Source organism: Pavona decussata, unplaced genomic scaffold (genome assembly GCF_977016875.1).
Source record: "Pavona decussata unplaced genomic scaffold, jaPavDecu1.1 SCAFFOLD_455, whole genome shotgun sequence".
Taxonomy (NCBI): domain Eukaryota; kingdom Metazoa; phylum Cnidaria; class Anthozoa; order Scleractinia; family Agariciidae; genus Pavona; species Pavona decussata.
This window is the reverse complement of record NW_028145803.1, coordinates 36416-63403: the sequence shown is the minus strand read 5'-3', so window position 1 is coordinate 63403 and position 26988 is coordinate 36416. Positions and strand designations below refer to the sequence as shown.

At 36.9% G+C, this 26988-nt stretch overlaps 1 protein-coding gene, 1 long non-coding RNA gene and 1 pseudogene across 6 annotated transcripts in view; 1 reads left to right on the top strand and 2 right to left on the bottom strand.

The window, feature by feature from the left end:
- LOC146450496 (uncharacterized) overlaps window positions 1-20701 on the bottom strand; it is a 174440-nt gene extending 153739 nt beyond the window's left edge. The window contains exons 1-2 of one of the 5 annotated variants that reach the window (XM_085100336.1): window positions 20584-20694; window positions 20371-20461 (exon numbers count right to left, since the gene is read on the bottom strand). In XM_085100336.1, the coding sequence (XP_084956462.1) occupies window positions 20371-20397 (27 nt within the window). In that variant the 5' untranslated portion in view covers window positions 20398-20461; window positions 20584-20694. Of the gene's footprint in view, window positions 1-19180; window positions 19198-20370 lie in introns of those variants that run through there. The other 4 variants (XM_085100332.1, XR_014860295.1, XM_085100335.1 and 1 more) reach the window with 4 other exon arrangements.
- Window positions 4109-9204, top strand: LOC146450497 (uncharacterized). Its single transcript, XR_014860298.1, has 3 exons — window positions 4109-4304; window positions 7269-7409; window positions 8981-9204. It is a non-coding gene; the product is annotated as an uncharacterized LOC146450497 (long non-coding RNA).
- Window positions 20702-22636: 1935 nt separating the features above from the next.
- On the bottom strand, window positions 22637-24197 carry LOC146450495 (uncharacterized; annotated as a pseudogene).
- Between the last annotated feature and the right edge of the window lie 2791 nt (window positions 24198-26988).

Genomic DNA, 26988 nt, shown 5'->3' with positions numbered 1-26988 from the left:
CTCAATGTCCTTCTGTTAAATCAAGAAGGACTGGCCCCGACCGGCGTAATAAGGATTGCAAAAGCAGGGTAAAAATAAATATGTCAGATCCAAAATTCTCTTTTATTAACGGAAGTAATGTGTACAATATTGAACCACGTCAATGCTCGATCGTTTACTTAACCTCAGCATTTCTCACAAACTCAAACTAACCTTTTATCGTGAACAGTGTCTATTACTAGCACTAGCTTTTGGTTTAAGTTTGTGTTTCGCATATACCCTTCATTCCAAACAAAAGCACAATAACCGTACTGATGGTCTGAATGCAAAACAATAAACGTTAATTTTCAAACTCAACTTCCCCACGTCAGTTTGATGATCATCAATAAATACCTTAACCTGCAACCACAAAGAAGATGAACGCTTTATCATGTAAACGTCTTACAAAACAGAGCTTTTACTGGGAATTACTTGCTGACAAGCCGCCGGATAATTTGAAGACACACATTTTTTTCCATTCCCGTGTATCGCTTTGTGAGATGCATTGACCTGTTCGAATCAGTGAACGGCGCTAAATTTGCCAACAAGTCAAGATCGGCAATCAATAACTAATTGTTTTCTCTCGGAGCTAAGAATCCTATTACGAACAGTTACAGGAGGAGTGCTTTAAGATCAGAAAATAAAAGCGTAGTCTATGAGCGAGTCCAAATGTTGAGTTAGTCTGTGACTGAGATTACGATCATGAGTTCTCTTCGCTTGATGAGTTCAAAAGTGCATACTATCCCTGTATATTTTTACTCGCTGTTTATATTTCAATGCACCGAGTGGGGAGGAATAAAGTACACCACAACTTTTTAGCTAAGGTTGTGAGTCAGAGAGAGTCGTTCTCTCAAAAAAGAGTAGTGTTATTACAATATCAAATGAACGGCAGCAGAGGCGTTCAAGCGGAAGATCACTGACAAACAAACCTCTTGTTGTTTTGTAATTCATCCGTTAGGTTGTGTATAAGGTATCAGTACAAATTAGCGATCATGCATGCAGCATTTCACAGAGAACATTAGAGAAAGTTTGTGATTCACATAATTAATTAACACCGGCTTTTTCACACATTCTTTAGCACTATTCTTAGTTCGGCCTTATCGATTAGTAAAAAGCCACCATTAGAGAGAAAATATTGTCTAAGTGATCCGCATGAAGCTAATGTGCACACTTTGAACTGTACTCCGAATACATAGATAAATGAAATCATCCGCTCTCTTTGACATTAATTATGAAACCTGAAAAATGCCTCATCAATTTACATGTACGTGCCACGAAAATCGTGATGGAAGAACTAAATGTACCACGTTATCAATGCAAATACAGAGTCAACCTATGTTAGAAAGGAAGCCGCGAAAAAACTGTTGTTCCTTGGCATGAGAGGACGGATATGACTTTTACTGTAAGTATCATTTCACGCTGGTTTATTTTTTAGATGTGTTAGGTAAGTGTGAAAATGTGTCAAAGTTTAGGAGATCAACTTATCATCGCTCCTAACACAGTCCTGGTAAACGTTGTAAAATGACGCTGTAGCCTGTCAAACTTTTGAGATCGAGTTATTATCGAGTGGTAAATGTCGTAACATGATTCTTTGATCTGAATAAAAGACTCCATTCCGTTTACCTGTTGTTTTTATCGGTTTTAAACAGGATGCCGGGCACCGAGAAAGGACTTCTCGTCCTTTTCTCGTGTTATCAGTGATGAGCTGCAAGCTTCCCGAAAAAGCTCCGTAGTTCAAATTTTCCCCGAAGGTTTTAAAATGGTGAAAAGATCTTCCTTTCGACTAGCCGACGAAGCCATGTTCGACGGCAAAGCTGTGTCAGATTTTGAAGTTGTCGGACCTTTATCGTTTGGTCTTCTCGCTGTTTTGTTTCGGCAACAAACTCAGAAGATTTCGTTTTAAAAGGATCCTCGTTTTAGTCCTTTAAAAGAATTTGTAAATGGCCTTGAATTTAGTGCTTTGTCTGTTGAACATGAAACGATTACACGTTGTACAAGTTTCCACCAACGACGGCCATCAAGTAAAGATCAACGCCGGCCGTAGCTTGAAAGCTAACTATGCCAGCTCCACCAACACCGCTGGTAAGAGGAGAAGCTGCAGAAAACCCGCTGCCGATGACCCCAAAGCAAATTTGTGTAAACGTAAAGTAAAATTCCTCCCCAAACATGAGCGAGATTTGTGACCCGGGGGGGAGGAGGTACTCCTCGGAATTTTCGGTGGGGGTGTGCCGTGGGGTTCTCCAAATCCTAACCCTATTTCAGACCAAAACATGCTATTTCCGACACCCTCTTTCAGACCAGGGGCCCGTTTCTCGAAATTCCTGTAACTTACCGGGCCCGGTAAGTGTCTTTGGTGATAATGTTTCTTCATAAAGTCAATTTTTGTTAGCTTTGAATACCAAATTTTAAAATCTTATAATTCTATGAAATCACTGCCCGAGTACCATGTCTCTAATCACTGTATAATCGGCAAAAAATCGTTTACAAATATACTTATCGGGCCCGGTAAGTTACTGGGACTTTCGAGGAACGGGTCCCTGGACTCTAAAATCCATACCCGTTTTCAGACCTTTGTTGTAGCATAATTACGCTTCGTCTCAATGCCAAAGTCAAGAATTGGTAAAATTCACCCGAAAATTCAGCTCGAATGATATATTTTGTATACTTCTCTTTCTACTGTTCATTTGAAATTGAAAAGACAAATACGTTTATACGCCGTCGCGGTTCCCTTGAAAACCATACCAGATTTAAGACCCTAGTGGTCAAAATCTATACCCGTTTTCACACCAAAACGACTAAAAAAACCGGTCAGTGTAAAATGCAGACTGCAGACTGGGGGTAAAATGCAGACTAGGGGTAAAATGCAGACTGAACACTGCAGACCAGGGGTAAAATGCAGACTAAATTAAATTAAATTTTGTTCGGTTGGGCAGGTTGTATCCCGGAAAGTATTCATTCATTTTAAACCGTGAGAACTGTTTTCATTTTCTACGATTTTTTCGCAAGCGCTAAATTCCTTTCTCGTTATCTGCGCAACAGAAATCTTTTCATATTTGAATTCTACATTTATTCAGCTTTCTATAGAGACAAAAATGAGCTCGATAGGACATATATTTACCGAGATACGAATTTTTGAGTTTTCTGTACTTGGTTTGTTTACAACGTAATTAATACACGGCGGACGGTAGTAAAATGCATCCAAATATCCGCGCACTTTAAAATTCACCGATATATTTCGAAAGCACATCGTCAAATGCATTTTTTTTTCAAAACTAAAACATTTTAATATCTTGTTGAGCGGTTTTTCTCTTTTTTATTTCGAAGCGAATTCATGGAGAAATAATTTTTGAAAGTATTGGAAGAAGTAGGGCGCCGTCCCCAAAAGTCACGCAATGAAATCCTAAGTTTTTTTCGCAAGCCTCAAATTCCTTTTTCGCTAACAACGCTACATGTATCTTATTTGGAATTCTACACTTACTTATTAACTTTCTATACAGACCAAAATCACTTCGAGTGTTGTAACTTTAAAAAGATAGTCTTTATAATTTAGTCTGCATTTTACCCCCAGTCTGCAGTCTGCAGTCTGCATTTTACCCTGACCGCTAAAAAAACATACTCTTTGGGGCGGCACACACCGGTGGGGATTTATGAAAATTTAGATATTGACCCGGGAAGAAGCTGTTGATAACAAAAAGGGGACAGCAGCTGATCAGCCGAGTCAATGCCTTATGTGAAGAAAAGAGGGAAAATTTGTCCACCGTTCTATCATTTTTGTGGGCGTTTGGTTACCAAGACGCTACAGGTGTCATAAACGATGTGATCGAGGATGTGGCATCGGCTCAAGAGAGTCATGAAGGATCTCGCTGGAGAGGAAACGCTACGCCAGATTGGGTACTTTTGTTTTTTGAAATGCTCGCAATAATTTCTGGCCATACATGGCAAGCGGTGACCAACAACAATTGGAAAAACGGAGGTAAGTTTTCCATCTATTTGTACAAAACTATAATTCGTTGCGTGTTGCGTTTCGTGTTCAGACTAGTAGCCTGGCCTCATTGATGCTTTAATTTTGGCGCGGTTACCAAGGAGATGGCTCGATGCCACCAAAATGTTTGAGTTTGGACGATCACGAAGCAATGTTTTTTTAAGATACTCATAATTCTACCTCCCTATTTTTTTGTAGTTATGATGGACTATTGCTCTCTTACCTGGTTTTATCGTTGATCGAATTTAATGGAATCTATTTGACATTTCAACACATTTCGTGAGCGAGCATCACATTGACAGAGGTGAGTCAAAAACTGCTTGCAGCAAACTTTCAGACTACTACACACATACAATAGTGATCCTCCAACTAAGTTTAATCCAAAATAATTTCACTAACAATATTTTCAAAACTACAGTAGCCTTTGTTTCAGAAGGAAATGCTGACCCCAAAATTTTACCACATGTCAGTCACTTCACCGCGATTTGTGAGGGATTACTATCGCCGACAAATTTGGGCAAATATTTCTTTCCTTTTGATGGCACAACAAAGTTCTAGCTTTTTTAAACTGGTTGAGGTCTCTCTCAATGGTCTTTGTCAAATTTTTCATCGGACAGTTTTCGTTTCTTGTGAAAATTTTTTGTCCGCTACTGACAAAAATAGTTTGCAAAACTTTGTTGACCAGTCAGAAGCGCTAATCACACCACTTGATGAGTTCATTTGTGTGTCTATACTCTACTCACAAACTCCGCTATACCAAACAAAACGCAAGTTTTATACAGTTCATTGTATAAATCTGTATGTTGTCCCCTTACAGGTAACCTTGTTTTATTTTCTTTGAGGAGTGTTTCTGTTTTTTATTATTATTTTAAGGCAGCAAACTGAACAAGTGCTACATGTAGTTAGTTGCACTTAGGCTGCAGTTAATATAACTTCAGCGGGCTTTGGAAAAACAAATTGAGCAGCCTTTTACAGTGAACTTTTCATGAAATTATCCCAAAAAAATAAAAGGAAACAATTGTACTTGTCTTTTTGAAACCAAATTTGCAAGGCTTTCCTTTGTTAGTTGTTTTAATAAAATAAAATAATGGTGGAAATCATGAGGGGTTGGTTTCTAAAGAAACTGTTGTACTACGTATGCGTCTATGGGCTGTAGAAACAAATAATGTTTGGTTTTATCAACAGAGTTGATAACTGAGGTAATTTGGCCACCATAAAGAGCATGTCAGAGCAAGGGCTCTCGCAACTCTGTTGAGAAACCAAACATTTCTTACTTAATTTGTTTTTTGTTGTTGTTTATTATTTTGGTAATGATCGAGGAATAAGTATCATAATAGATTATTTTTCATGAAGGGAAAATCTCAAGATTCTACTGAAAGACATTAATCATCAAAAAAAGTTACTTAAGGTGTACGGGATTGTCATTGATGGCAAACATTATCATGTACAGTTTGTGTCACCCGCCAGTTGAGATGGAAAAATAAGTTATGCACAAGCTGGTAGCATGATTAGTATTTCAAGGTTACAATGTACATCGCAACTGTCTCAGGTGTGACACCCACCAGTTCCGATTGAAAAATAAGTTATACACAAACTGGTAGCATGATTAGTATTTCAAGGTTACAATGTACATCGCAACTGTCTCAGGTGTGACACCCACCAGTTCCGATTGAAAAATAAGTTATGCACAAGCTGGTATCATGATTAGTGTTTCAAGGTTACATCGCAACTGTCTCAGGTGTGTCACCCACCAGTTCCGATTGAAAAATAAGTTATGTGCAAGCTGGTAGCATGATTAGTATTTCAAGGTTACATCGAACCTGTCTCAGGTGTGACACCCACCAGTTCCGATTGAAAATTTTGAACAATAAGTTATGTGCAAGCTGGTAGCTTGATTAGTATTTCAAGGTTACATTGAACTGTATGAGTATGAGGCATGCCACCTGTCAAGGGGTAATTTCCAAATTGATAGTAGGAATATAGTACTGGATGTAGGATATTGCCACTCAATTAAGCTTATATCGATACATAAAGCTTACTACTTTGAAAACATTAAGAAGGGAAAAAGTTTTAAGTCTCTTCAGTTTGAAATGAAAAAGGCTAAGGCTAATTACAAGTTACTTTCTTTCGTACTGTTGTTGTCTCTGCCAATAGACTGTAAGATTCCATTTATTAATTTTCTTTTGACAATAGCAAACAGAAACTGGCAAAAGATGTGTCATCTTGGCAGTCCTGCTAATAAAAGATGTGCCATCTTAAGAGCAGAAATGTTTGCTATTGTCACAACGGCAACAAATTGAACTGATATACCCAGTTTCTATTCTTGATTGTTTCTTTGTGTTCGTTTTTCTTTATGCTGCAAGAAGGCTTTGGCTTAACTAATTATACCAGTTTTTGCCTACATTTACATATGGTTAGATCTGCCCTTATGAACACCGACGAATAATACAGACCGCAGTCCAAGATTACTATAAACTCTGGAGATGTTGTTAATATGGACATTTTGGTCTATCCCATGACAGTATATTAAGGGTTAAAAGTTTCGACAAAAGCATACATACATGTATAGATTAAATTCTTTGTCGTATTCAAGAGAAAGATATTTCATCTCCTCTATTCAATGGCATGAGGTACTTAATATGCCCGGCATTATTTTGGAAGTCATCACAACAAACGGCTGTAGAGGGTTTCAATGTTTTAACACTCTTTTCTTTGTTTTAACTTTTTTGAAATCCACGGTCCAGTTGTTCAAAGCCCGATTAAGCTAATCCCGGGTTAACGAAACTTTGATTTGGGTGTATTTACTAATCCGTAAGGATTCGTCCCAAAGATTTTTGTCCTCAGTTTTGCCTTAGACTTTTCTTTACCATCAAATTAAAATGAGCCTTTAATGAGCGAGTTGCAAACCTTGGTTAACTTTTAATCGGGGATTAGCGTTAATCGGCTTTCGAACAACCCGGCCCAGTAGTCCTATTGCTATTGCCTGACTCTCAAGCTAATTATTCCCTAAAATTTAGAAAGGTCGGCAAAATATTAAACAAGTTGGTCTTGATATCAAATGCCTGTTTTTTTAAGAGCTTTTTTTTTTTCTTGGCTTTGATATCCAAACATTTCCTTGAGCTTTGTTTATATGTACAGCACTGGAATAAAAAAGGTGTACATAACTGAGTGAGTTATAATACTAAAGACTCAGTAAACAACACACCAAAATAGATGGGTTCCTAGGAAAACCCACCAGGTTTAACTTCATTTATTTACTTTGGCACAGTTACCTGCACCAGCTGACCAGCAGACCAGCTTTCAACTGAGTGTCACACATGAACTATTGAATACAGATGAGAATCAAATCAAATAATCAGAAATTGAAGCAAATACATGTTGCTTGCACCAAGAATGAGAAGACATATGAGTAAGTCACAATTACACTGTAGTTAATACTTCCAATATTATTGGTCAAGAAAGTGGCACGAGACTTTATAATCAGTCATGAAGTGTAGGCATGCCACCTGTCAAGGGGTAATTTCCAAATTGATAGTAGAAATATGGTACTGGATGTAGGATATTGCCACACAATTAAGCTTATATTGATACATAAGGCTTACTACTTTGAAAACATTAAGAAGGGAAAAAGTTTTAAGTCTCTTCAGTGTGAAATGCAAAAGGCTGGAAAAGTTAAAAGTTGACTCCTAGTTTCAAGACAGTGTCTTTATACAAAGGTTTAAAAGCCATAGCCTTCTCGGTTTATTCACAAGTTACTTTTTTTCTGTGGTTGTTAACTTGATCAGATTCCATTCATTTATTTCTTGTGACAATAGCAAACAGAATCTGGTAAAAGATGTGTCATCTTGGCAGTCCTGCTAATAAAAGATGTGCCATCTTAAGAGCAGAAATGTTTGCTGTTGTCACAATTGCAACGAAATGTTTATTATAACTAATTTACCTAGTTCTGGGTTTCTATTGTTTTTTTTTTCCAACCAATAGTTCTACGTGAAGGCTTTGGCTTTTGGTTGTATAAGTGGTTCCAAATAAATCTTGTTAACTTTGGAAAAGAGGAAGATTCTCTGCTTAAAATACAAAAGCTAAAAATTGATTCCTTAAGATTAAAGACTGTCCTGAAACAAATCTTTTTAAGCCATAGACTTCTTGTTTAATTGACAAGTTTCTTTCGTACTGTTGTTGTCTCTGCCAATGGACTGTAAGATTCCATTTATTTCTTTTGACAATAGCAAACAGAAACTGGCAAAAGATGTGTCATCTTGGCATTCCTGCTAATAAAAGATGTGCCATCTTAAGAGCAGGAATGTTTGCTATTGTCACAACGGCAACAAATTGAACTGATATACCCAGTTTCTATTCTTGATTGTTTCTTTGTGTTCGTTTTTCTTTATGCTGCAAGAAGGCTTTGGCTTAACTAATTATACCAGTTTTTGCCTACATTTACATATGGTTAGATCTGCCCTTATGAACACCGACGAATAATACAGACCGCAGTCCAAGATTACTGTAAACTCTGGAGATGTTGATAATATGGACATTTTGGTCTATCCCATGACAGTATATTAAGGGTTAAAAGTTTTGCCAAAAGCATACATATTGATTAAATTCTTTGTCGTATTCAAGAGAAAGATATTTCATCTCCTCTATTGGCATGAGGTACTTAATATGCCCGGCATTATTTTGGAAGTCATCACAACAAACGGCTGTAGAGGGTTTCAATGTTTTAACACTCTTTTCTTTGTTTTAACTTTTTTGAAATCCAGGGTCCAGTTGTTCAAAGCCCGATTAAGCTAATCCTGGGTTAACGAAACTTTGATTTGGGTATATTTCCTCTAACAATATTAACTATCAACTACATATTAAGGAGGCCAGTGATGCCATTAGTCCTGTTGTTGTTGGCCTCCTTGTGGGGTTAACATCCACGCAATTTTGAGCGTCGGCGAGTAACATTGGAATTTCTTGCTTTGTTGCTACTTCACACAGGATTTTGCCGAGGGAATAAACATCACTGGCTTTGCTACAATGGGAGCCTTTCAAAACTTCAGGAGCGATGTGAGCAAAGTGAAAAGTGTACGTCTTTGCTGGAGGAAATGCACTGTCACAGGCTTTTCCAAAGTCGATAATGTGGCCATGTTTATCACTAACAAGAACTTTGTTTCATTTTAAATCACAATGAAGAAAGCCTTTGGAGTGGATATGCGCAAGAGCATCTGTGGCATGAGAAATGATCAGCCAGTCTTTTTTTGTTAGTGAACTTTTAGTTTTTGTAATATTTCATTGGCTTCCTCACAATACAATAGTTTACTAACTGTTACGGATGTATTGTTTTCCCCTTTGAACTCCATGACTAGTGATATAGGCTCCCTTTCAACCTGGATGCCTATTATTGCAGGAATTTTTTTGTGCGTGAAAGCCTGCACTATTTGTGCCTACTTTACCATCTCCTTAGTGTTTTGCATCAGACATTGTTTTTCTACCACCTGTATCTTTAATCTTGTGAATGTTTTTAAAACGCACCTGCCATATGATCCCTGTCCTAGTATTAATTCCTTTTCATTGATTGGGTGAAGCTCAGATGGATCAATTAAATTGACAGTGGGGAGTTTAGATGGTCCTGATTTTGTATTCTGGTGTCTAATCTGGAATAAAGAAATAATTATTTTGTCACAAACAAAGAATCAAGATCACCTTGAAAGTGAAGCAAGCATCTTTACCAAGCATCAGCTTGGTAAAGATGCACTTGCTAGATTTTGTCATAACAGTTATTGGTGAACTCTATACTCTTCAAATAATAAAGGAGTCAAATCAGTGCCTTCTACAAGTCTCTCCTTGACTCTCCTGTATCCCAACCGACTCTATGTAGTCTATGCGGCTTCATTTCCCTGGCATTTTCCTGGTATTTATTGATGCCCATGGGTGATAATAAAAATATTTTTATGGTGTAAAATTGAATGTCTTATGAAAGATGCCAGTAGTCTGAAGTGTTAGACCCTTTGTTGCCCTGCCCCCTGAGGGCACTACTGAGAGAGATGCCCAATTGAAGAGGGTAGGGCAAGAAAGAATCCAACAATTCACATTCATAGCTTAATGAAAGGGGACATGCTCAAAGTCCAAAGACTTTTCAATTGAAAGCCATTACCTAGCTGTCTGGCATATTAAAAGAAATGAAGCCATGAAAATATTAGCAAATTGCCCGTTGCTGTGTTTATAATCTCTGTACGGTCCTTCATAATGGTTTCTGAGCTGTTCTTTTGTGAAAATATATTAAGAATTTGGCAATTTTGATAAAACAAAGAGGGGGTGTTGTGCATTATGCCTTGATATTCAATAGATTTCGCCATTTCGTCATAAGAAGTGGAATTTTTTGGGCCGCATCCCCCGCCCCACTCCGTATTCTACCCCTCCCCCCCCACCCCCCCGGCCCCAATAAATGTTTTGACTCCTGCCCCCGCGGAACTTTGTAGACTACACGATAGACTAATCATGTTTACGCATGTCGTTCTCTTACAAACTGCTCTTCTACGATGCCTATTTTCTTCTATATTTGCGCCAAGAGAGCCTTACCTTGTTTTGGTCCAGGGTCCTTTTATTCTGTTCGGCTAATGCTTTCCACTTGCCATAGTAAATTCGCGCCAATTCTTTGGCACGAGAATACGCATCTCTTTCCTTTTGTGTTCGAATTTCTCTGTTCTCTCTTTCCATAGCGGTCCTTGACAACCATTTTCTTTTGCTTCTTTCGTTTCGCATCCTGCGTTTTTCCTCGATTGAATTTTCTCGAGACTTACGTGGCATGATCCGGCTCTTTCGGAAGCGCGCGGTTTCTCTCGATCTCGCGATTGCCACCACTGTGGCAGTGCGTGTGCCCGCGTTTCCATACATCGTTATACCAAATTCGAATGGTAGCGGCTTATCGCAAAACAATAAAACGAGAAAAATTAACAGGAAAAGCTTTGTTCGCTTTGAATATCAATGTACAACTAGATCTACGAAGGGTGATGAAAAGTTAAAGTATAAGCTTTATTTGGTGCAATTTACCTGCAAAATTATTGGCAATTGTAAACCTCCTAGTGTAAAGTTGTAATATAATTTGTATTTTCCACGCGTTCCAATCTCATCGGATCCAATGATAATCACGCTTTCATAAGCGCCGGCATGCCGCAGAATTCTTTAGCTCTGATTTATTTTCTCATTACTTTGCCGACTAGTACGTCAGTGCAGGTAGTTCGGATTTCTTGATTTCGTTCATGTTTCGTTAGAAAGTTTGACAAGTGATGACTTGTCACTGATACGTAACATTCCTCCTAATGAAAACTGAGTCAGTGGAGGTGGTTCGGATTTCCTGATTTCATTCATGTTTTGTTACAAAGTTTGACAAGTGATGACTTGTCATTGATACGTAACATTCCTCAATATGAAAACTGAGTCACGTTTATTACGACTTGATGACATGAAGCGGAAAGCATAGGTGACGCAACCTGGAGCGCAAACAGATACTCCAGAAAAAGCTCTCACAAATCCTTAGAAAAGTTTTCTAAGGATTTATGAGAGACAACGGAAGGTACTTACAGTAAGCGTCTTTTCCGTCCTGTCATGAATCCTTTAACGGAATGTTGTCACGAAGAAAAGCGAAAACAAGTTTACTTAGTTAGATATTTCACTTGTCTCATTTTATTGGTCGTCCGCCTTTATCTTGATCGTCTAGCGCCTCGGATACTTACACTATATTTTTTTATATACTTCAGCAGCTTTTAATTTAAAACCTCAGCTGTTTGCTGAACTCATGGCCTTTCAGTAAAACTCCAGGTATCGCATGCCGGTTTTTGTAACTTGTGGAGTAAGAGCTCACAATGTTTACATTGACTAAAGTCAAAGGCCTTCCATCCGTCTTCAAATAGTATACTGAGAACGGATTGAAGTTCAATTCTAGTTTACAGAGATTCTGTTTTCGTAATCTTCCATGGCCTCCGTTGCTACCTACGTCAGTGTAGTTTCCGGTATTATTCTCCGTTAATGCGAAGCCTGATACATGTAATTGAATTTTAACTGATAACAAAGGTGTTGTTTCCACAACTAACAGAATTCCTTATGGCCAATTCAAAATATCAAAGCAATGCCATTTTGCAATTTGGCCTTAAAAAACAGCAACTTTAGTTTGAGATCATGGGAAACTGATTTTCAAACATAACTTTCCAGAAGAGAATAATGGTGATGAAAATAGCTCAATTGCTGCAGAGAAAGGGATAGGAAATGAATACTTTAAATTTAGAAAAACTGCAACGGTTTTAATAGCTAGAAATGCTCGTTGAGCTATTTCAAACTTCATTGCTGTCCTAGCCACTGTTTCGGAGACAATAATTAAAATTTATTTCTTCCAGCTCTCAAGCAAGTAATTCTTCGTACCTCTAATGCTGTCCCACTGCTATTTTCACTCGGTTTAATTAAGGTTAGTTACCGAACGGCTAGCTATAAATTTATAAAGAAATTTTTCTTACCTAAGAAGTAGCAGTCGTTTAAAATTATTTTTAAATTCTCACAATCGTCAGTAATAAAGGTAATCACTGCATCGGATATAGAAATCATCATAGAATAAGAACGTTTAGCGCCTTGGCAACAATTTGTAATCTTTTAAAGGAAAATCATTCACCAACAGAGTTAAGTTAAGATACTTGCTGACGGGTATTAAGTTGCCATTGTGTACTATATTCTGTGTAGCTCTTAATGTATTACAGCACTTCAAATATATGTTATAAGCATCGGCATCCCTTATGTAGCACCGGCGTACTCCGGCTACTTTAGCATGACACTTCATCTAATAAAAGCAACGCGCGTGTGGAATATTTTATTTGTTTTATTCTACTTTTTGTGTACATCAATATTTTTAGTGATATATAGGAGCTGTTAGCTATACTTTAAAAGGAGCCCTTGGCAAACTAAATTCAATTGCTAAAAGGCTCATAACAATATTATACACTAAACAAGAAAAGAAAAGCTACAATGTACACATTGAATTAGCGTTTAAGATGGAATTTCAGTTGAGTCTTAAATTCGCAAAGCTCCTTTAAAAACTTGTTAAATGCCCGTGGGTACCATTATACCTAGCACTACTGTGATACTTAAAATTCTTTCCTAAGGCTAAACTTCACAAATCACGCGATACCTGGCGCTATTCCTGTCAATTTGGTGGCCATGTTTGAGCTGAATAGAAGATAGGACAGCACCAGTTGGCGAAGGGGTTTAAAAGATAAGACACATTTAAGGTACCGGCCCAGCGTGTTTGTAAACTAGAGCATGCAGCTAAATAGAGTGTACAACTTCTTGGGCACGACACGGATTAACAGGCAGAAGGTCGATTAAGCCTACCTAAGAAAGCGCTGCAGCCGACTCCATAGAGCTCTGCAGCGCGAAGTTGACAAATAGTTTAAAAAAAAACGGAAATATTAAGTTGTTATCAAAAGTGAATTCAATTACTTTCCTCTGAATTAGTTCACTTTTTATTTTGATCTACAGGATGCACAAGATGACAAGCGAACCATAAATAAAGTTAACTCAGTCTGCAATTAGATATCAGTTCTATAGGTTATTACTCGACGTTATCTGGGAGATATCATGTCTGTTTAAGCGGTTATTTTTACTAAAGTTACAGCCAGCAATATCTCAGATAAGATCAGAAATATATTCAACGTAAATAAATAGCAGCAGATTAGAATTCAAGTGGAACATTCTTTTTTGGTAAGATCTAAGATTTCGGCATGAGTGCATTTTCATAATAGTCCCGCAATCTTGTTAGAAACTTTTTTTAGATCATCAAACCTTTTGTGGATTCAGTTGACGCCATTAGGTAGTTAGATTTAGGTATCAGTGCATTTTAATAATAGTCTTGAAATTTCTCCAGAAACGTCTTTGAAAACAAACTCTCTGTGGTTTTATTAAGTTTCCATTAGGTAAGATTTATGCATGAGTGCAATTTCATAATAGTCTCGCAATTTTGGTGGAAACATCTTCGAAAACAAACCTCGTACGGTTTGATTCTATTTCCATTAGTTGCGATTTAGGCATGAGTGCATTTTCATAACAGCGTTGTAATTTTGCAATAAACTAGTCTCAAAGCATAGTGTTCAGTGTGGTTTTAATTTTCCGTTAGCTGATACTTGCCTTGAGTGGAAACCTGAGAGAGGGAAGTGGAGTGTGTAGAAAATTAAGAGAGTGGGTAGTGTACCTGGGAGGGCACACACCAAAGTCTATAGGCTCCGCTCTGAGCTCCATACACTTATTATCAGTTATTTACCATTTTTGACAGGAAAGGAAACCTTTCATATACTAAAGAAAATGGTGTCCCTTTCACACTTCTACAGTAGATGCACTACATCTCTTTAAATGAATTTAGTCCGAAATAAAATTGGAAACTCGGTCAGATCATTAATTCGCAGTTAATAAGGAGTGCCAATTTGCCACCATGTAGCAATTAAAGTTTTCACACACTTTTGAACAGAAATTCTCTGTCAGGGTGTGTCAGACCTTATAACTTGGGAAAATAATATAGGCAGCAGACTATAATTCAAGTGGACGATAATTAAAACTTAATGAAAACAAACCTCTTGTGGTATATTTTAAGTTGGTAAATAAGATGGGCGAGTGCATTTTCATGATAGTCCCCCAATTTGTTAGAAACTTTTTCAAATCATTAACCTTTGTGGTTTCAGTTGACGGTATAGGTCGTGAGATTAAGGCATGAGTGCAATTTCATAATAGTCTCGCAATTTTAGCTAAAAAACGTGTGAAAACAAAGATCTAGTGGTTTTATTCAGTTTCCTTTAGATGAGATTTAGGCATGCGTGCATTTTCATAATAGTGTCGTAATTTTGCAAGAAACGTGTCAAAGCAACGTTTTCAGTGTGATTTTAATTTTTCGATATTTTAATATTTTAACATTTCGATATTTTTGATATTTGGCTTGGGTGGAATACTAGGAGTGGGGAGTGAAGTTTGTGAAATATGAGTAGTGTTAATAGTCGACCTGGGAGGGTGCGCACCAAAGTCTTGTACGGGGAGGCTCTGCTCTGAGCTTCAGACACTTACCATTTTATTTACCATTTTGGCAGTAAAGGCATAACTTTTTTCATATTCCTTCCTTAGAAAATTGGGCCCCTTTCACATACCCACAGTACAAACAATGAATTAAGTCCAAAATAATATTGGAGTGTAGGCAATAATTAAACCGTAGTTGAATTAAACGAATGCCGATGAGGCAGCCGACATTAAACATGTAGACTCAAAAGTAGCTTAAAATTTGGATTGTGCAGCAGTCCACCTTAGCATAGTTGTTCATGGTCATCTCGCGCTAGGACATCTTAACCTTTTCACTCTTTTCAGTTGTGAGCTCAGAAGTTCAATAGACTTTCGTTTTGTTCAGTTCTGTTATCCGTTCACATTCAATATTCTAGTTGGAACTGTTTGCATATCGCGTCAAATTGTTGTCAAGGCTTTTTAAAATATTAAAGAAAATATTTAGAAACAGGTAGACGAAGATAGAATAGCAATCAATACAGCATATTTTGCCAGTAGAAGTCAAATATTGTTATTAATGAAAATGATGTTAATAAAAGCTCAAAGAAATCCGAAACAACTGATATTAAATCAAATTCTCCAGTGGATAAGTGAAGCATCAGAATGGACTGTGGAATCAGTTGGTAATCATTATATTAATAGCATAAATTATCAATCCTTCAAAGGAAATTCATAATACAATTACCTCCGTAGCTTAGCTAAATGTTTGATAAATATGAAAAACAATAGCTGTTACAATGAATGCTTCAGATGGTGTCATATTCGCCTTTTAAGTCAACGAGACAAATATGCATGTCTTCAGAGGAATAAAAAATCTTACAAACAATGTATTGGAAAGCTAGATTATTCTTTAGGTGTTTATTTTCCCGCCTTACAAAAGCATTTTACTAAATTCTAAACAACAACAAAATATCGATATTATTATTTCAGCTATGAGAACAAACAACCACCTGTACTTTATATACGAAGGGGAAAATTTTAAAATCATATGAAACTTATTTCTATTCACAGAAAATAGAAACAAGTATTGTGGTCTAACAAAACATTTACACAATTTCATACATAATCAAATTTAACAAATCACAATGATAGCTATAGAAAATACTTTTGTATGTATTTGATGTGTTTTAGCTCAAAAAAGTGATGACTTCTCAAGAACAAAATTTCATTAAAAGGTTGTCAAGCAGTTAAAATGCTGGCCAAAGAAGGTGAAACTATACTGGCGTCTTAACAGAAAAAAATACATAGAGTTATATCAAATAATAATTCATACACGGAAGTCTATCAAAAACACATTGACTGTGGTTATAGTTATAAGGTTATGTGTTATTATGTTGATAAGTATATACTAAACAAGTTGAGATTTACTGGGAACTAATATGCTAGAAGAAGTTGAGATGTATAGGGGACTAATATGCTATAAGAACTTGAATATTGCAAAAAAAAAAAGAGCCTCGATAAAAAATGATACCAGCTAAAGAAGACAGAAAATATTTTATAGCAGCTATCTAATGTCGCATTTGCAATAATAAATAAACTGAAACTAAATTCACAGTTTGAAATCATTGTCATATAACTGGGAAATTAACCTTGGATTGACTGATTAAATACCTGTTCTATTTCATAATCTTAGAGATTATAAAGTCTTAATAAATTTTTGAAATACTTAGCTTCATTTAAGAAGGGTACGATAGTCTTCTTCATGCAAAAGATTGGTAAATTTAAACAAGATATTAATGTTATCCCCAATAACGAAGTATATAGCATAATCTTCTGGCTTAGTAGTTATTGATAGTTTCCAGTTTATGAGTTCCAGTTTAAAAAAGCTAAAGGGTATGATAGTCTTTTCCATGCAAAAGATTGGTAAATTTGAACAAGATATCAATGTCATCCCCAATAACGAAGTATATAGCTTAATCTTCTGGCTTAGTAGTTATTGATATTTTCCAGTTTATGAGTTCCAGTTTAAAAAAAGCTAGTTAATAATCTACATGGGAAAACATTTAAATATAAATCAAAATAATTCTAAAATGAAAAACTTAATTTAATGAAACAAATTATGAATAGTTTGAATCGATTTTAAATTAGGTTTATAGTATTATGAATGATAATCATATATCCAATGAAGATTATCAACATGCTCGAAATTTATGAAATAATTTAAATGTCAAAAATATCGTGATTTGTATTTTAAATCGGATATATTATCATTACCTATTTTTGGGTAATGTATTTGAAAATTTAAGAACAACTTGCTGAGAATAAAATACGTTAGATCCATGCCATTATTTTGCAAGTCCAGGTCTAAGTTGGGATTGCATGTTTTAACATATCTTTTAAAAGACTACTAATGCTAAGTTAGTGTCAATGACTGATATCAATATGTCTCAATTCATTGAAAAAAGAAAAGGAATCAGTAACAGGCAATCGATATGGAAAAGCAAATAACAAGTATGTCAAGAACAATGATGAGAATAAACCCTCAAAACATCTCACGTATCTTGATGCTAATATTGTATACATCTGGGCTTTGAGTCAATTTACCGACCTACTGGTGGTTTTTTCAAAATTGGCTTCAGAAAATGATATTTAGCCAAGAATCAAAAACGGATAATATTAGAAGTTTATTTAGTCATCCTAAAGAATAACATGACATACGTAATGAATATCCACTAGCTCCTTAGAAATTAAACTGGTTGCTGAAAATATGTTACTTGATTATTGGTAAACCATTCGGACAAAATAGAATCTAGCTATAGGACAAGTTAATTTCAAGTTAATTTCAGACTTGAGTGACAAAACAAAATAATTATTATTACATTACAGGAATTTACAGTGATACGCTGCATGGTTTTAAACTGAAAATCAAAAAAAGTACATAGATATTTCAATCAGTACCTTGGCCTTACTTTAACACCCAAACAAAATAGAACTAATGCAAAAAACGCATTAGAAAAATACTTCTGCAAGCTTATGAATATACAGTGTGTTTGGTAAGACTATGAAGAATATATGAGTAGACTTCAGATTAGTTGCAGTTGAAAAGGAATCATTGAATTAAATTAGCAGCTCAACCTACTTTTATTAGTAGTAAGATATTCAATAAAAATCTGGTAGCAATGCATAATATCAGGAATTATAAACCCTAAATAGGCTGGCATACGTGAAAATGTTTATCCTTGATATTTGTAAGTCACCGATGTAGGATTTTCATTACAACTACAGTGAAAAGAAATTTGAAGTAAAACAAATTACTCAATAAACGATCTGAGTTAATTACAAAATGCAGGCATGAAAATAAATTCTACGCAGCCAATCAGAAGCAAGATCGCTCCAACCGCCCTCCTTAAATTGTAACTCTACAAACTCCAACGGTACAGTCTGATGATCGCTTAGTGCGTGAAACTTGAGTAACTGTGTTACATTTTCTATCTTATATTTATATTTCGCTCTGCATGTTTTGCATCGAGTACTCCTGCGATTGAGTGAAGCAATTATTGTATTGTTTCTTTGTTTATTTACTGACATTCATAGTCTTAAATACGGAAATTGAAGCTGAAGATGTTTACAAAGACTTCTCGAATGATAGAAATAAATCAGATAATAGTGATTTATAGTGAGTATCCCGAACACTCTCCATAGTTTGCCAGGGATAAAACTGACAAGAAACCAAAAGTAAAATTCAAAGACGAGGCCGTTGGAATTTCAATGACTGTATTTATTGGTTTGTAATTCAAAAATGTATCCATTTATGAAAGACAATTATTAGGCAGGTGAAACTGGTGAAGAATTAAGAAAAAATATCAAATATGACAATTATAAAGACGTAATATTGAATAATAAACATATTTTACACATCATCACTGAGAAGTGAAAATCATAAGCTGGATCTTATGAAATAATAAAATTTCTCTCAGTCGTTGTTTTGATGACAATCGTTACATATCAAATGATGGTATCAAACGTATTGCATACGGCCAGTACAAAATCTAATGAGACAACAGCTTGAGCATAAGAGATAAACATAATTCGTATGAAGTAAGATAACTGTCACGCTCCTGCTTCAATGATAAAGATATAAAATCATAAAAGTGTGTCGACGTTTCCAAGAAATCTTACTTTTCTTGTGATACCGTTATTCTATTTGTAACAACCATCTAATGCAAGCAACAAATGCACAGTCCGAGCACATCTCGTTCGTTGCTGCTTCTCCGTTGCTTTGACTTTGCTCTTTATATCAGTTAACCCCTTCTTGTTGTTTTTTTTTTTTAAACAGACCGTGAAATTAAAATTCAACGGTCTGTGTCCCATAAATCGGAAAGCATGTTTGATATGACTCGTTGAGTGAATTGTTTTGTCTTCCAATTGAGATTCTGAATATACCATCGCTGCTACAGAAGTTGTTTCTAAAATTGCATCCACTTGGGAAACGTATTTGCTTTGGAAACTCAAATCGGTAAATTTTTTAAGAGTTTTGATTGGTTAATATAAATCGCATGAACAATTATCTTACAAGTTCCTGTCATATAACAATCGTTAAACCTGACTAACAATGACAATTTTATTACTCATTTCACAGGGATAGTCCCATGACGTCATTGACTTCGGGTGTAATCTCTTGTGAGACGTCCACTGATGGATAACATATGTCGGTAATTTAGTCTACGAGCATCACGCAACACAGTCTAGACTTCCTATCAATAGTGCGAACCGCTATGCCGCTAGGTCTAATTCAGCTTCGGCCGGTTTAAGGTTCAAGTATAAAGGTGGCGAGGAAGCCCATGAGAAGCCTTAAGGCTTTTAACAATGGCCTCCCTGTATTATATACAGCTATTTCAATTAACGTTGTCGGATGAGAGCTTAAAGCTTAATGAGACATATTCAAAGAGGCTACCACCTCATCCATTTGATATCCTAACATTTCTTTCACCCAAATCGTGTATCTTCACTGGACGGACGAGGCATAGCTGATTTTGATGAACTTATTCATAAAAAAAAATCCTCAAAATCTTAAGGTCTCGTCTTATAGCTTTATACTTTGACCCGGCAACGTTAATTGAAATAGCTCTATATTAACAGATAAACATGCAATAGAATAATGACAAAATCAATGGCAGAGAAGAAATAGAACAGAGCTAAATGGAAGCATCTGTAACTAACAACATAAGATATATTGAGACATAGGCAGTCCAAGCTCAATATCAGAAGATCAGAGAACCGTTGAATAATAACGATTTGTATGAGAATACAACGGATTTGTCTAAAAATGGTAAAAAAAAAACATTGTTTTGTCAATAAAATCAACTTACCCTACTGCTTCTTGTATTCTTTGTCATTTACCAGCTTTTCAAGCCGATTCAAAGCAATTTCGGCGAGTTAGCGTCATTCGGCTTTCCACTGCTAAGTGTAACGAAAAGCCGAATACTATTAAGCCTTGCCCGAAGCACGAAACGGAATAAATCCGTTGAAATCATCCCTCAAGTGTCCCAATTCCTTCATAGAATCAAAGTAGAGATGTATACCTATCCTGCCAACGGAACTCCGAATCAGTTGAAGAAGTACCACTTTTGCTAGAAAGATTTTCTTTCAAGTCAGCTCGCTTATGAACCGCGGCAAGAACGCCATGGACACTTTGAATGTTCGAACAGCACGCTGGGTAACAAAAGTTCCCTGGCACGGGTGGTTAGGGGCCAGTTGTCTACATGCAAACAGATTTGTTCCCGGGGTCTCCTCGTGTCCTTTTTGTCAAGACCGTCAAGGGACCATTGCTTCCATCGACCAATCAAAATTACTGCGGAAGTGGGGCGCGATCTATTCAACCTAAATTTCCGGTACAGAATCAAATATATGGATAACCTGTCGTCCTTTCTCCCGGAAATTCGGATTCCGTTCCATCGGTCATACCATTTCGCCAGATGCTCAGGGCCCGTTTGTTCGAAAGCTGATTAACGTTAATCCGCGGTTAAAAGTTAACCGAAGCTTTCTGCTCGCTCGTTAATTGTTTTTAAACTCTTATTTCAAGCTAGTGGGAAAGAGAAGTCAACGTCAAAACTGAGGGACAAAATTTTTTATTTGAAAATCTTTATTGTTGTGTAATTAAACTCGAGCCAAAGTTGTTTTTAATCCAGAATTAGCTTAATCGGGCTTTGAACAACTGGGCCCAGCCCCAGTTTCTTACGGGATTTAAAAATTACACCCGCGTTTTCTGAATAAATTTGCGATAATTTCTACTTATTTAGTTTGTGTACTGTGGTCGAACTATCCAGGAGCTAACGTCGTAGGGGCGTCTTTAAAGTTCAGAAAGAGAAAGGAAAATAAACCATCACGCGTTCACGTTCTCCATAAGATCTTGAATGGTGATTACACGTCGTTGTTTAGTAGAGGACAACAAAGAAATGTACCAAAGTTTATAACGCAGGTGCAGAGCCAGTGTTTTGACAATTAAAAACTATTGTTTTCTGACGTTTTTGTTGTGGTCGTCGTTGTGTCTGCAGCAGGTCCCAACGATAACGAAAAAGTCACCTGAAAATATAAATTTATTTCATTTATGCTGCCTCACGATTATTTCAACTCGTTCAACCTCTACAGAAACGGCGGACTACCCAGAAATAAAAGTGTCCATCCTACGACGTGAGCTCCTGGATAGTTCGGCCTCATTACAAATTAAATGAGTAGAAATTATCGCACATTTATTCAGAAAACGCGTGTAATTTTCAAATATCGTACTGAAGAAACTGGAGAGGAACAGAAAATTCCCGGAATTTCCAAATTTCCGGGAAAAAAAAACAACAGGTTGTCCATATATTTGATTCTGTACCGGAAATTTAGGTCGAATAGATCGCGCCCTTTAAATTTGGAAAACACATACGGTAGCTATTTGATTGGTCGATGGAAACAATGCTCCTTTCAGGGTCTTGACAAAAAGGACACGAGGAGACCCCGGGAAAAAATCTGTTTGCCTGTGGACAACTGGCCGCTGACCACCCGTGCCAGGGAACTTTTTTTTTACCCAGCGTGCTGTACGAACGTTCAAAGTGTCCATGGCGTTCTTGCCGCGGTTCTTTAGAAATCTCATAAGCGAGCTGACTTGAAAGAAAATCTTTCTAGCAAAAGTGGTCCGGCTTCAACTGATTCGGAGTTTTGTTGGCAGGATATATAGAAAGTCATTATAGGGAAATCTAAGTAATCGCCCATGGGTAAAATTGGCAATATTTTAGTGCTAAAATGTGGTTGCTGAAAATTTGCATTTATAGCATGCTCTTCTAAACCTATTGCGGACGTAAAAGTAGCTTAGGTTTTAAATATTTTTCCTTGAAACAGAAGAAGAAGACCTAATAAAGCAACATATGTCATTTGAAGATTAGTAACAGTCTGACAGTCTGTGGATTGATTTGCGAGCTGTCGAAAGTAAAGGAAAATTCCATCCCTCTGGAAGCGGACTTTGAACTCAACTGAGACAAAATCGTTTTTTTTTTTTTTTAATATTTACGTGAAAGGAAGCGGTATTTAGAAATACTAACTACATCTCGGTTTGTTTCTCACTAGTGACTACCAATAAGCGAAATATGAACGAAATCGATTTTTTGACTTGTGCCACAACTTGGTCGATATTTGTGAAAAGCCGCTCTTAAAATACCTTTTGTAACACGGTGTTTAAGTGGCTTTATAGTAGCTATTAGTATGATTAACTAGGGGAATGCTTTAATCAAATGCGTTAAAAAGTGTGTTATTAAATGAAGTACATGCGTGTTGGGGATTTTCTTCTCTATATATGTCTTCCCACTTTTCACATTCTAGTTTCTGGTTTGAGAGATCGAGAGTTTTGTTAGTGATTTTCTATGTTTTGTCTTTTTCTTTGTCGTATTTTGGGTTAGTGAAATTGTTATTTGAAATAAGGGTAGGTGGTCAGAGAGATCAGTAGAGAGTAAACCACTAGTAAAGTTATCTACTAGACTGTTAACGAAAATGTTGTTGATTGATGTTTCACTTCTACTTGTTATTCTAGTTGGTTTCGAAATCAGCGGGTAAAAAGAAGGCGAAAATAGCAATTTAAGACATCATTTGAATTCCAACCTTCTTCATCAGAATTCCAACTTTCTTCTTTTAGATACTCCACGGGATACCATGTCTTGGATAAGAAATCCCTTATCTGCAAGTACCAAATCCCCAGGAGGCAATTGATTATGGAGTCCTGACTCCTGCACAATAGCTCTGTCTGGAATGGAACCAGGGTACAACTTGCTTACGTTGGTTATCACAGCATTAGGTGCAACACCAACAATAAATTTAAATGAATGCATTCGTCGGTAAGATGAGTAGGCTGCATTTTGTGTACTCGTTAGTCGAGGCGCTGCAACCTCGATATCAGTACAGTCTATGACAATCCGAAAAGATCCATATTGACTAAATGAGGATGGTGCAGGATGTTTGTTTTTGTCTAGAGAGGGTATGTCATAATGCCATTAAGAAAATGTCATGCAGCAAATAGATAAATGTCATAATGTTTACAACTGTACGTACCGCCGAACGGTTAGCTCAGTTGGTAGAGTACCGGACTACCGTGCAGGAGGTCGCAAGTTCAAACCCCGGCCGGACTACCTCTTAGGGTCTTTAAATAACTGAGGAGAAAGTTCTGCCCTTGCTCTTTCATCTGCAGATGGTTAGACTTTCTTGTTTTCTCGAATAAGGACGATAAACCGTAAACCCCGTCTCACAACCCTTGTTTGTAATAACTCTGTGGGACGTTAAAGAACCCACTCACTGTTCGCAAAGAGTGGAGGACGTAGTTCTGGTGTTGTGGTCTGGTCACATGGTTGGGTTGGTAAATTCTCGGAGATATTACCTGCATAAGCTACTCTTAAAAATCCGAAGAGATAACGATGATGATGATGATGATGATGATGATGATGATGATGATAAGGATGATGATAATGTTACATAGCTGGGCTAAGTGCAGGTTTGTGTAGTTCTGTCTTACTTTCATTAAGGTGATAAGAATCTGGTCTTCACAACTGATAGATTCCACCTTCCAGCCAGCAAAGTAATTAATGGAATCTTTAAACCTCAAGGCATATCTTACAACAATTTCAACCACTTCCTCTGTTGGAAGCCCAGTTTCCATCCTAACAACATCATTTGACAGTTCTGTCACAGTGTAACACCTGGTCTCGTACCTATAATTTGTGGATAGAGTAGAAGCATATGTCACATTCAAGCATCGGATGTGTGGAAAACTTGCCAAAACCGTTAGTTGAAGTATAATTGCTCCGCTGGATAGTGACTTATCCAGTGGATAAAGTTATCTATTCTTTGAACAACTGGCGCTTGAATGTCCCCAGTACCCATTTATACATCTAGACCCGGTTGTTCAAAAAGTGGATAACTTTATCCAGCTGCTAAATTGCTATCTGGGTGATAAAATGTATTAATTGAATTACATTTTATCCGCTAGATAAAGTTATCTATTCTTTTTACAACAGAAGCCTCGGTGAAGGGAGACAATGCAAAGCAAAGAACCTTCTGTAAGGACCGAAACAGCACAATACCGCCTGGTCGAACGTCCAGTGCATTGACTACTTCACTCCACGCGTCATTTGGACATGGCAATGGCTAACACAGAGCAAATTCATTGGTTTACATGAAATCTGGTGTCAACCAAAAATGAAACATGCCATGGATTTTGTTTGTTTGCAAATGAGGAGAGAAGTTTACCTTGTCGCCAACTTGTCTACGACCTCGTCCCAGACAAGGTCGCACAACAGAACGGGATACTCAGCCGAAAATGAGACGCCGCGACTCCAACGGTAAGGTAATAGGGTTTAAGATGATTTTAAAGAAGACTGACGTCTTTAAGTGAAATACAGCGGTAAAAGAGAAAATATGAATATAATGATACGACACTGAGGATGTAATGGTTTGAAAAGCTATATCAACACTCGAAGGAGTGTTTCATCCTTTTCTTTTCTATTTCTTTGTTTACAAAAGCTCTCGGCTGCGTCTCCTTTTTTCATCGCACTTCTCGGTGATTGGAAATTGGATGAAAGACTCTTCCTGGTGCTTGATATATTGCATAAAAGAATCTTCTAACCAATGAGGATAAAAAAAAAGGAAGCTAAGAGAGGGTATACTACAAGCCGTTTATATTGAAGTAAACTATTGGACTTAAGGAGTCTCATTTGCAGTTGTCTCTCTGTAATATTGTGCGATACACTTGCAGAGGGAAAAATGTAGATAAAGCAAACATTTTTACAGAGCAACTTTTAGGCACTGAGACACTGAGGATGTAATAGTTTGAAAAGCTTTATCAACACTCGAAAGATTTTTTCATCTTTGTCTTATCTATTTCTTTGTTTACAAAAGCTCTCGGCTGCGTCTCCTTTTTTCATCACACTTCTCGGTGTTTGGAAATTAGATGAAAGACTCTTCCTGGTGCTTGAGATATTGCATAAAAGAATCCTCTAACCAACGAGGATCAAAAAGGAAGAAGCTAAAAGAGGCGATACTACAAGCTGTTTAAATTAAAGTAAACTATTGAACTTAAGAAGGCTCATTTGCAGTAGTCACTCTGTAATATATAAACAATAGCCTCCATTTGGTGCGAAAATATGCTCAGATATTTGTCCGCAGATATTATCTGTTCCGCGAAGCGAAAGGAAAACTGTGAGCTTCAAGGAGCAGATAATGTCCAAAGACAAATATCTGAGCTTATTTTTAAAGTCAAATGGAGGCTATTGTGTTTATTATCCTTTAGATATTCTTCGCAACATGCTAGAATCTCACGGGAATCGGCAGGATCTGCCATTCTCTCATATGTCAATCACGCCAAAGTTTGTCAGTTGGCTTCCAAAATCTCCACGTCAGATTTGGCTTCAGGTCGAAAGCGTTTGTTTGGGCAAAAGGTAAAACATTTGAAAGGAAAGTAAACTTCTTTAATTCCGCGAAAGACAAAAGCAAGATACAGGTGGCGGATAAGGTTACAGGGAATCTAACTACCTCTCAAAAACAAGTGAACGATCACTGAAAGCGAAAAACTGAAAAGTATCGCATTCCGTAAAAAGTGTAAAGTGCCGTCAACGAAAAAGCCGGCGCTTTATCGTTCTCTTCCTTTATCTCGTGTTGAATTGAAGGAGCACTTTATATCGAAAATACAATTGTGGTATTTGCTAGCCGAAAACGACCTGTGAAGAAATCGAAGCTGAATCTGCAGTCGAATACGACGCCACCGGTTGTTTTTGCCGGATTCCGTCAAAGCGCTTTCTTTGCTAACTTGACATTGAATGGAGCCAGCAACGAAGTCGTTAACAATCACTGAGCATTAAACTTGCTGGAGAGTAGGGCAAGCTACTTCTCTTCGTAGAGAATTTCGACATCTCGGGGTATCATGGCTGGTTTTTGTTTCGTGGACGAGATTTTATGTTCGCAAACAATCTCGACCAGGTGAGCATTGATAGCGTCATTCACCTGTTTGAAATCTGTCAGTAATGGTAATGAAATTTATGTTTTCGATATTAATATTTCTTAAATCCAGGCCAGCACGAATTGCTCTCATTGAATTACAACTGTAGTATTTGCCGTCGTGTTAGCGAGCTTCAAACTTATTAATAAAACTCGTTTAATAGCTTGTTGATGGCATTCTAATTGCGCCAGACTGAAAGAACACCATAAATACTCTTAAATGAGATGGGCTAAAACTTTTCACCTTTCATATTTTTCAGTTTTACCACATTTTTAATTCAAGAACTGTTAAACAGAGTTCAAACCAAGAGAAAATGTCGCAAATACGAGCTTGAGTATTTCAACATTTCGTTTACGAACAGCTTACCGTCAAAAACGTTCAGAGCGTATGTTGTTTTCTGGTACTGGTTTATCGCCCAGCAGGTTTATCTCTTCTTCTGTCACCAAAGCAAACCGTTCCTCCATCTTGACAT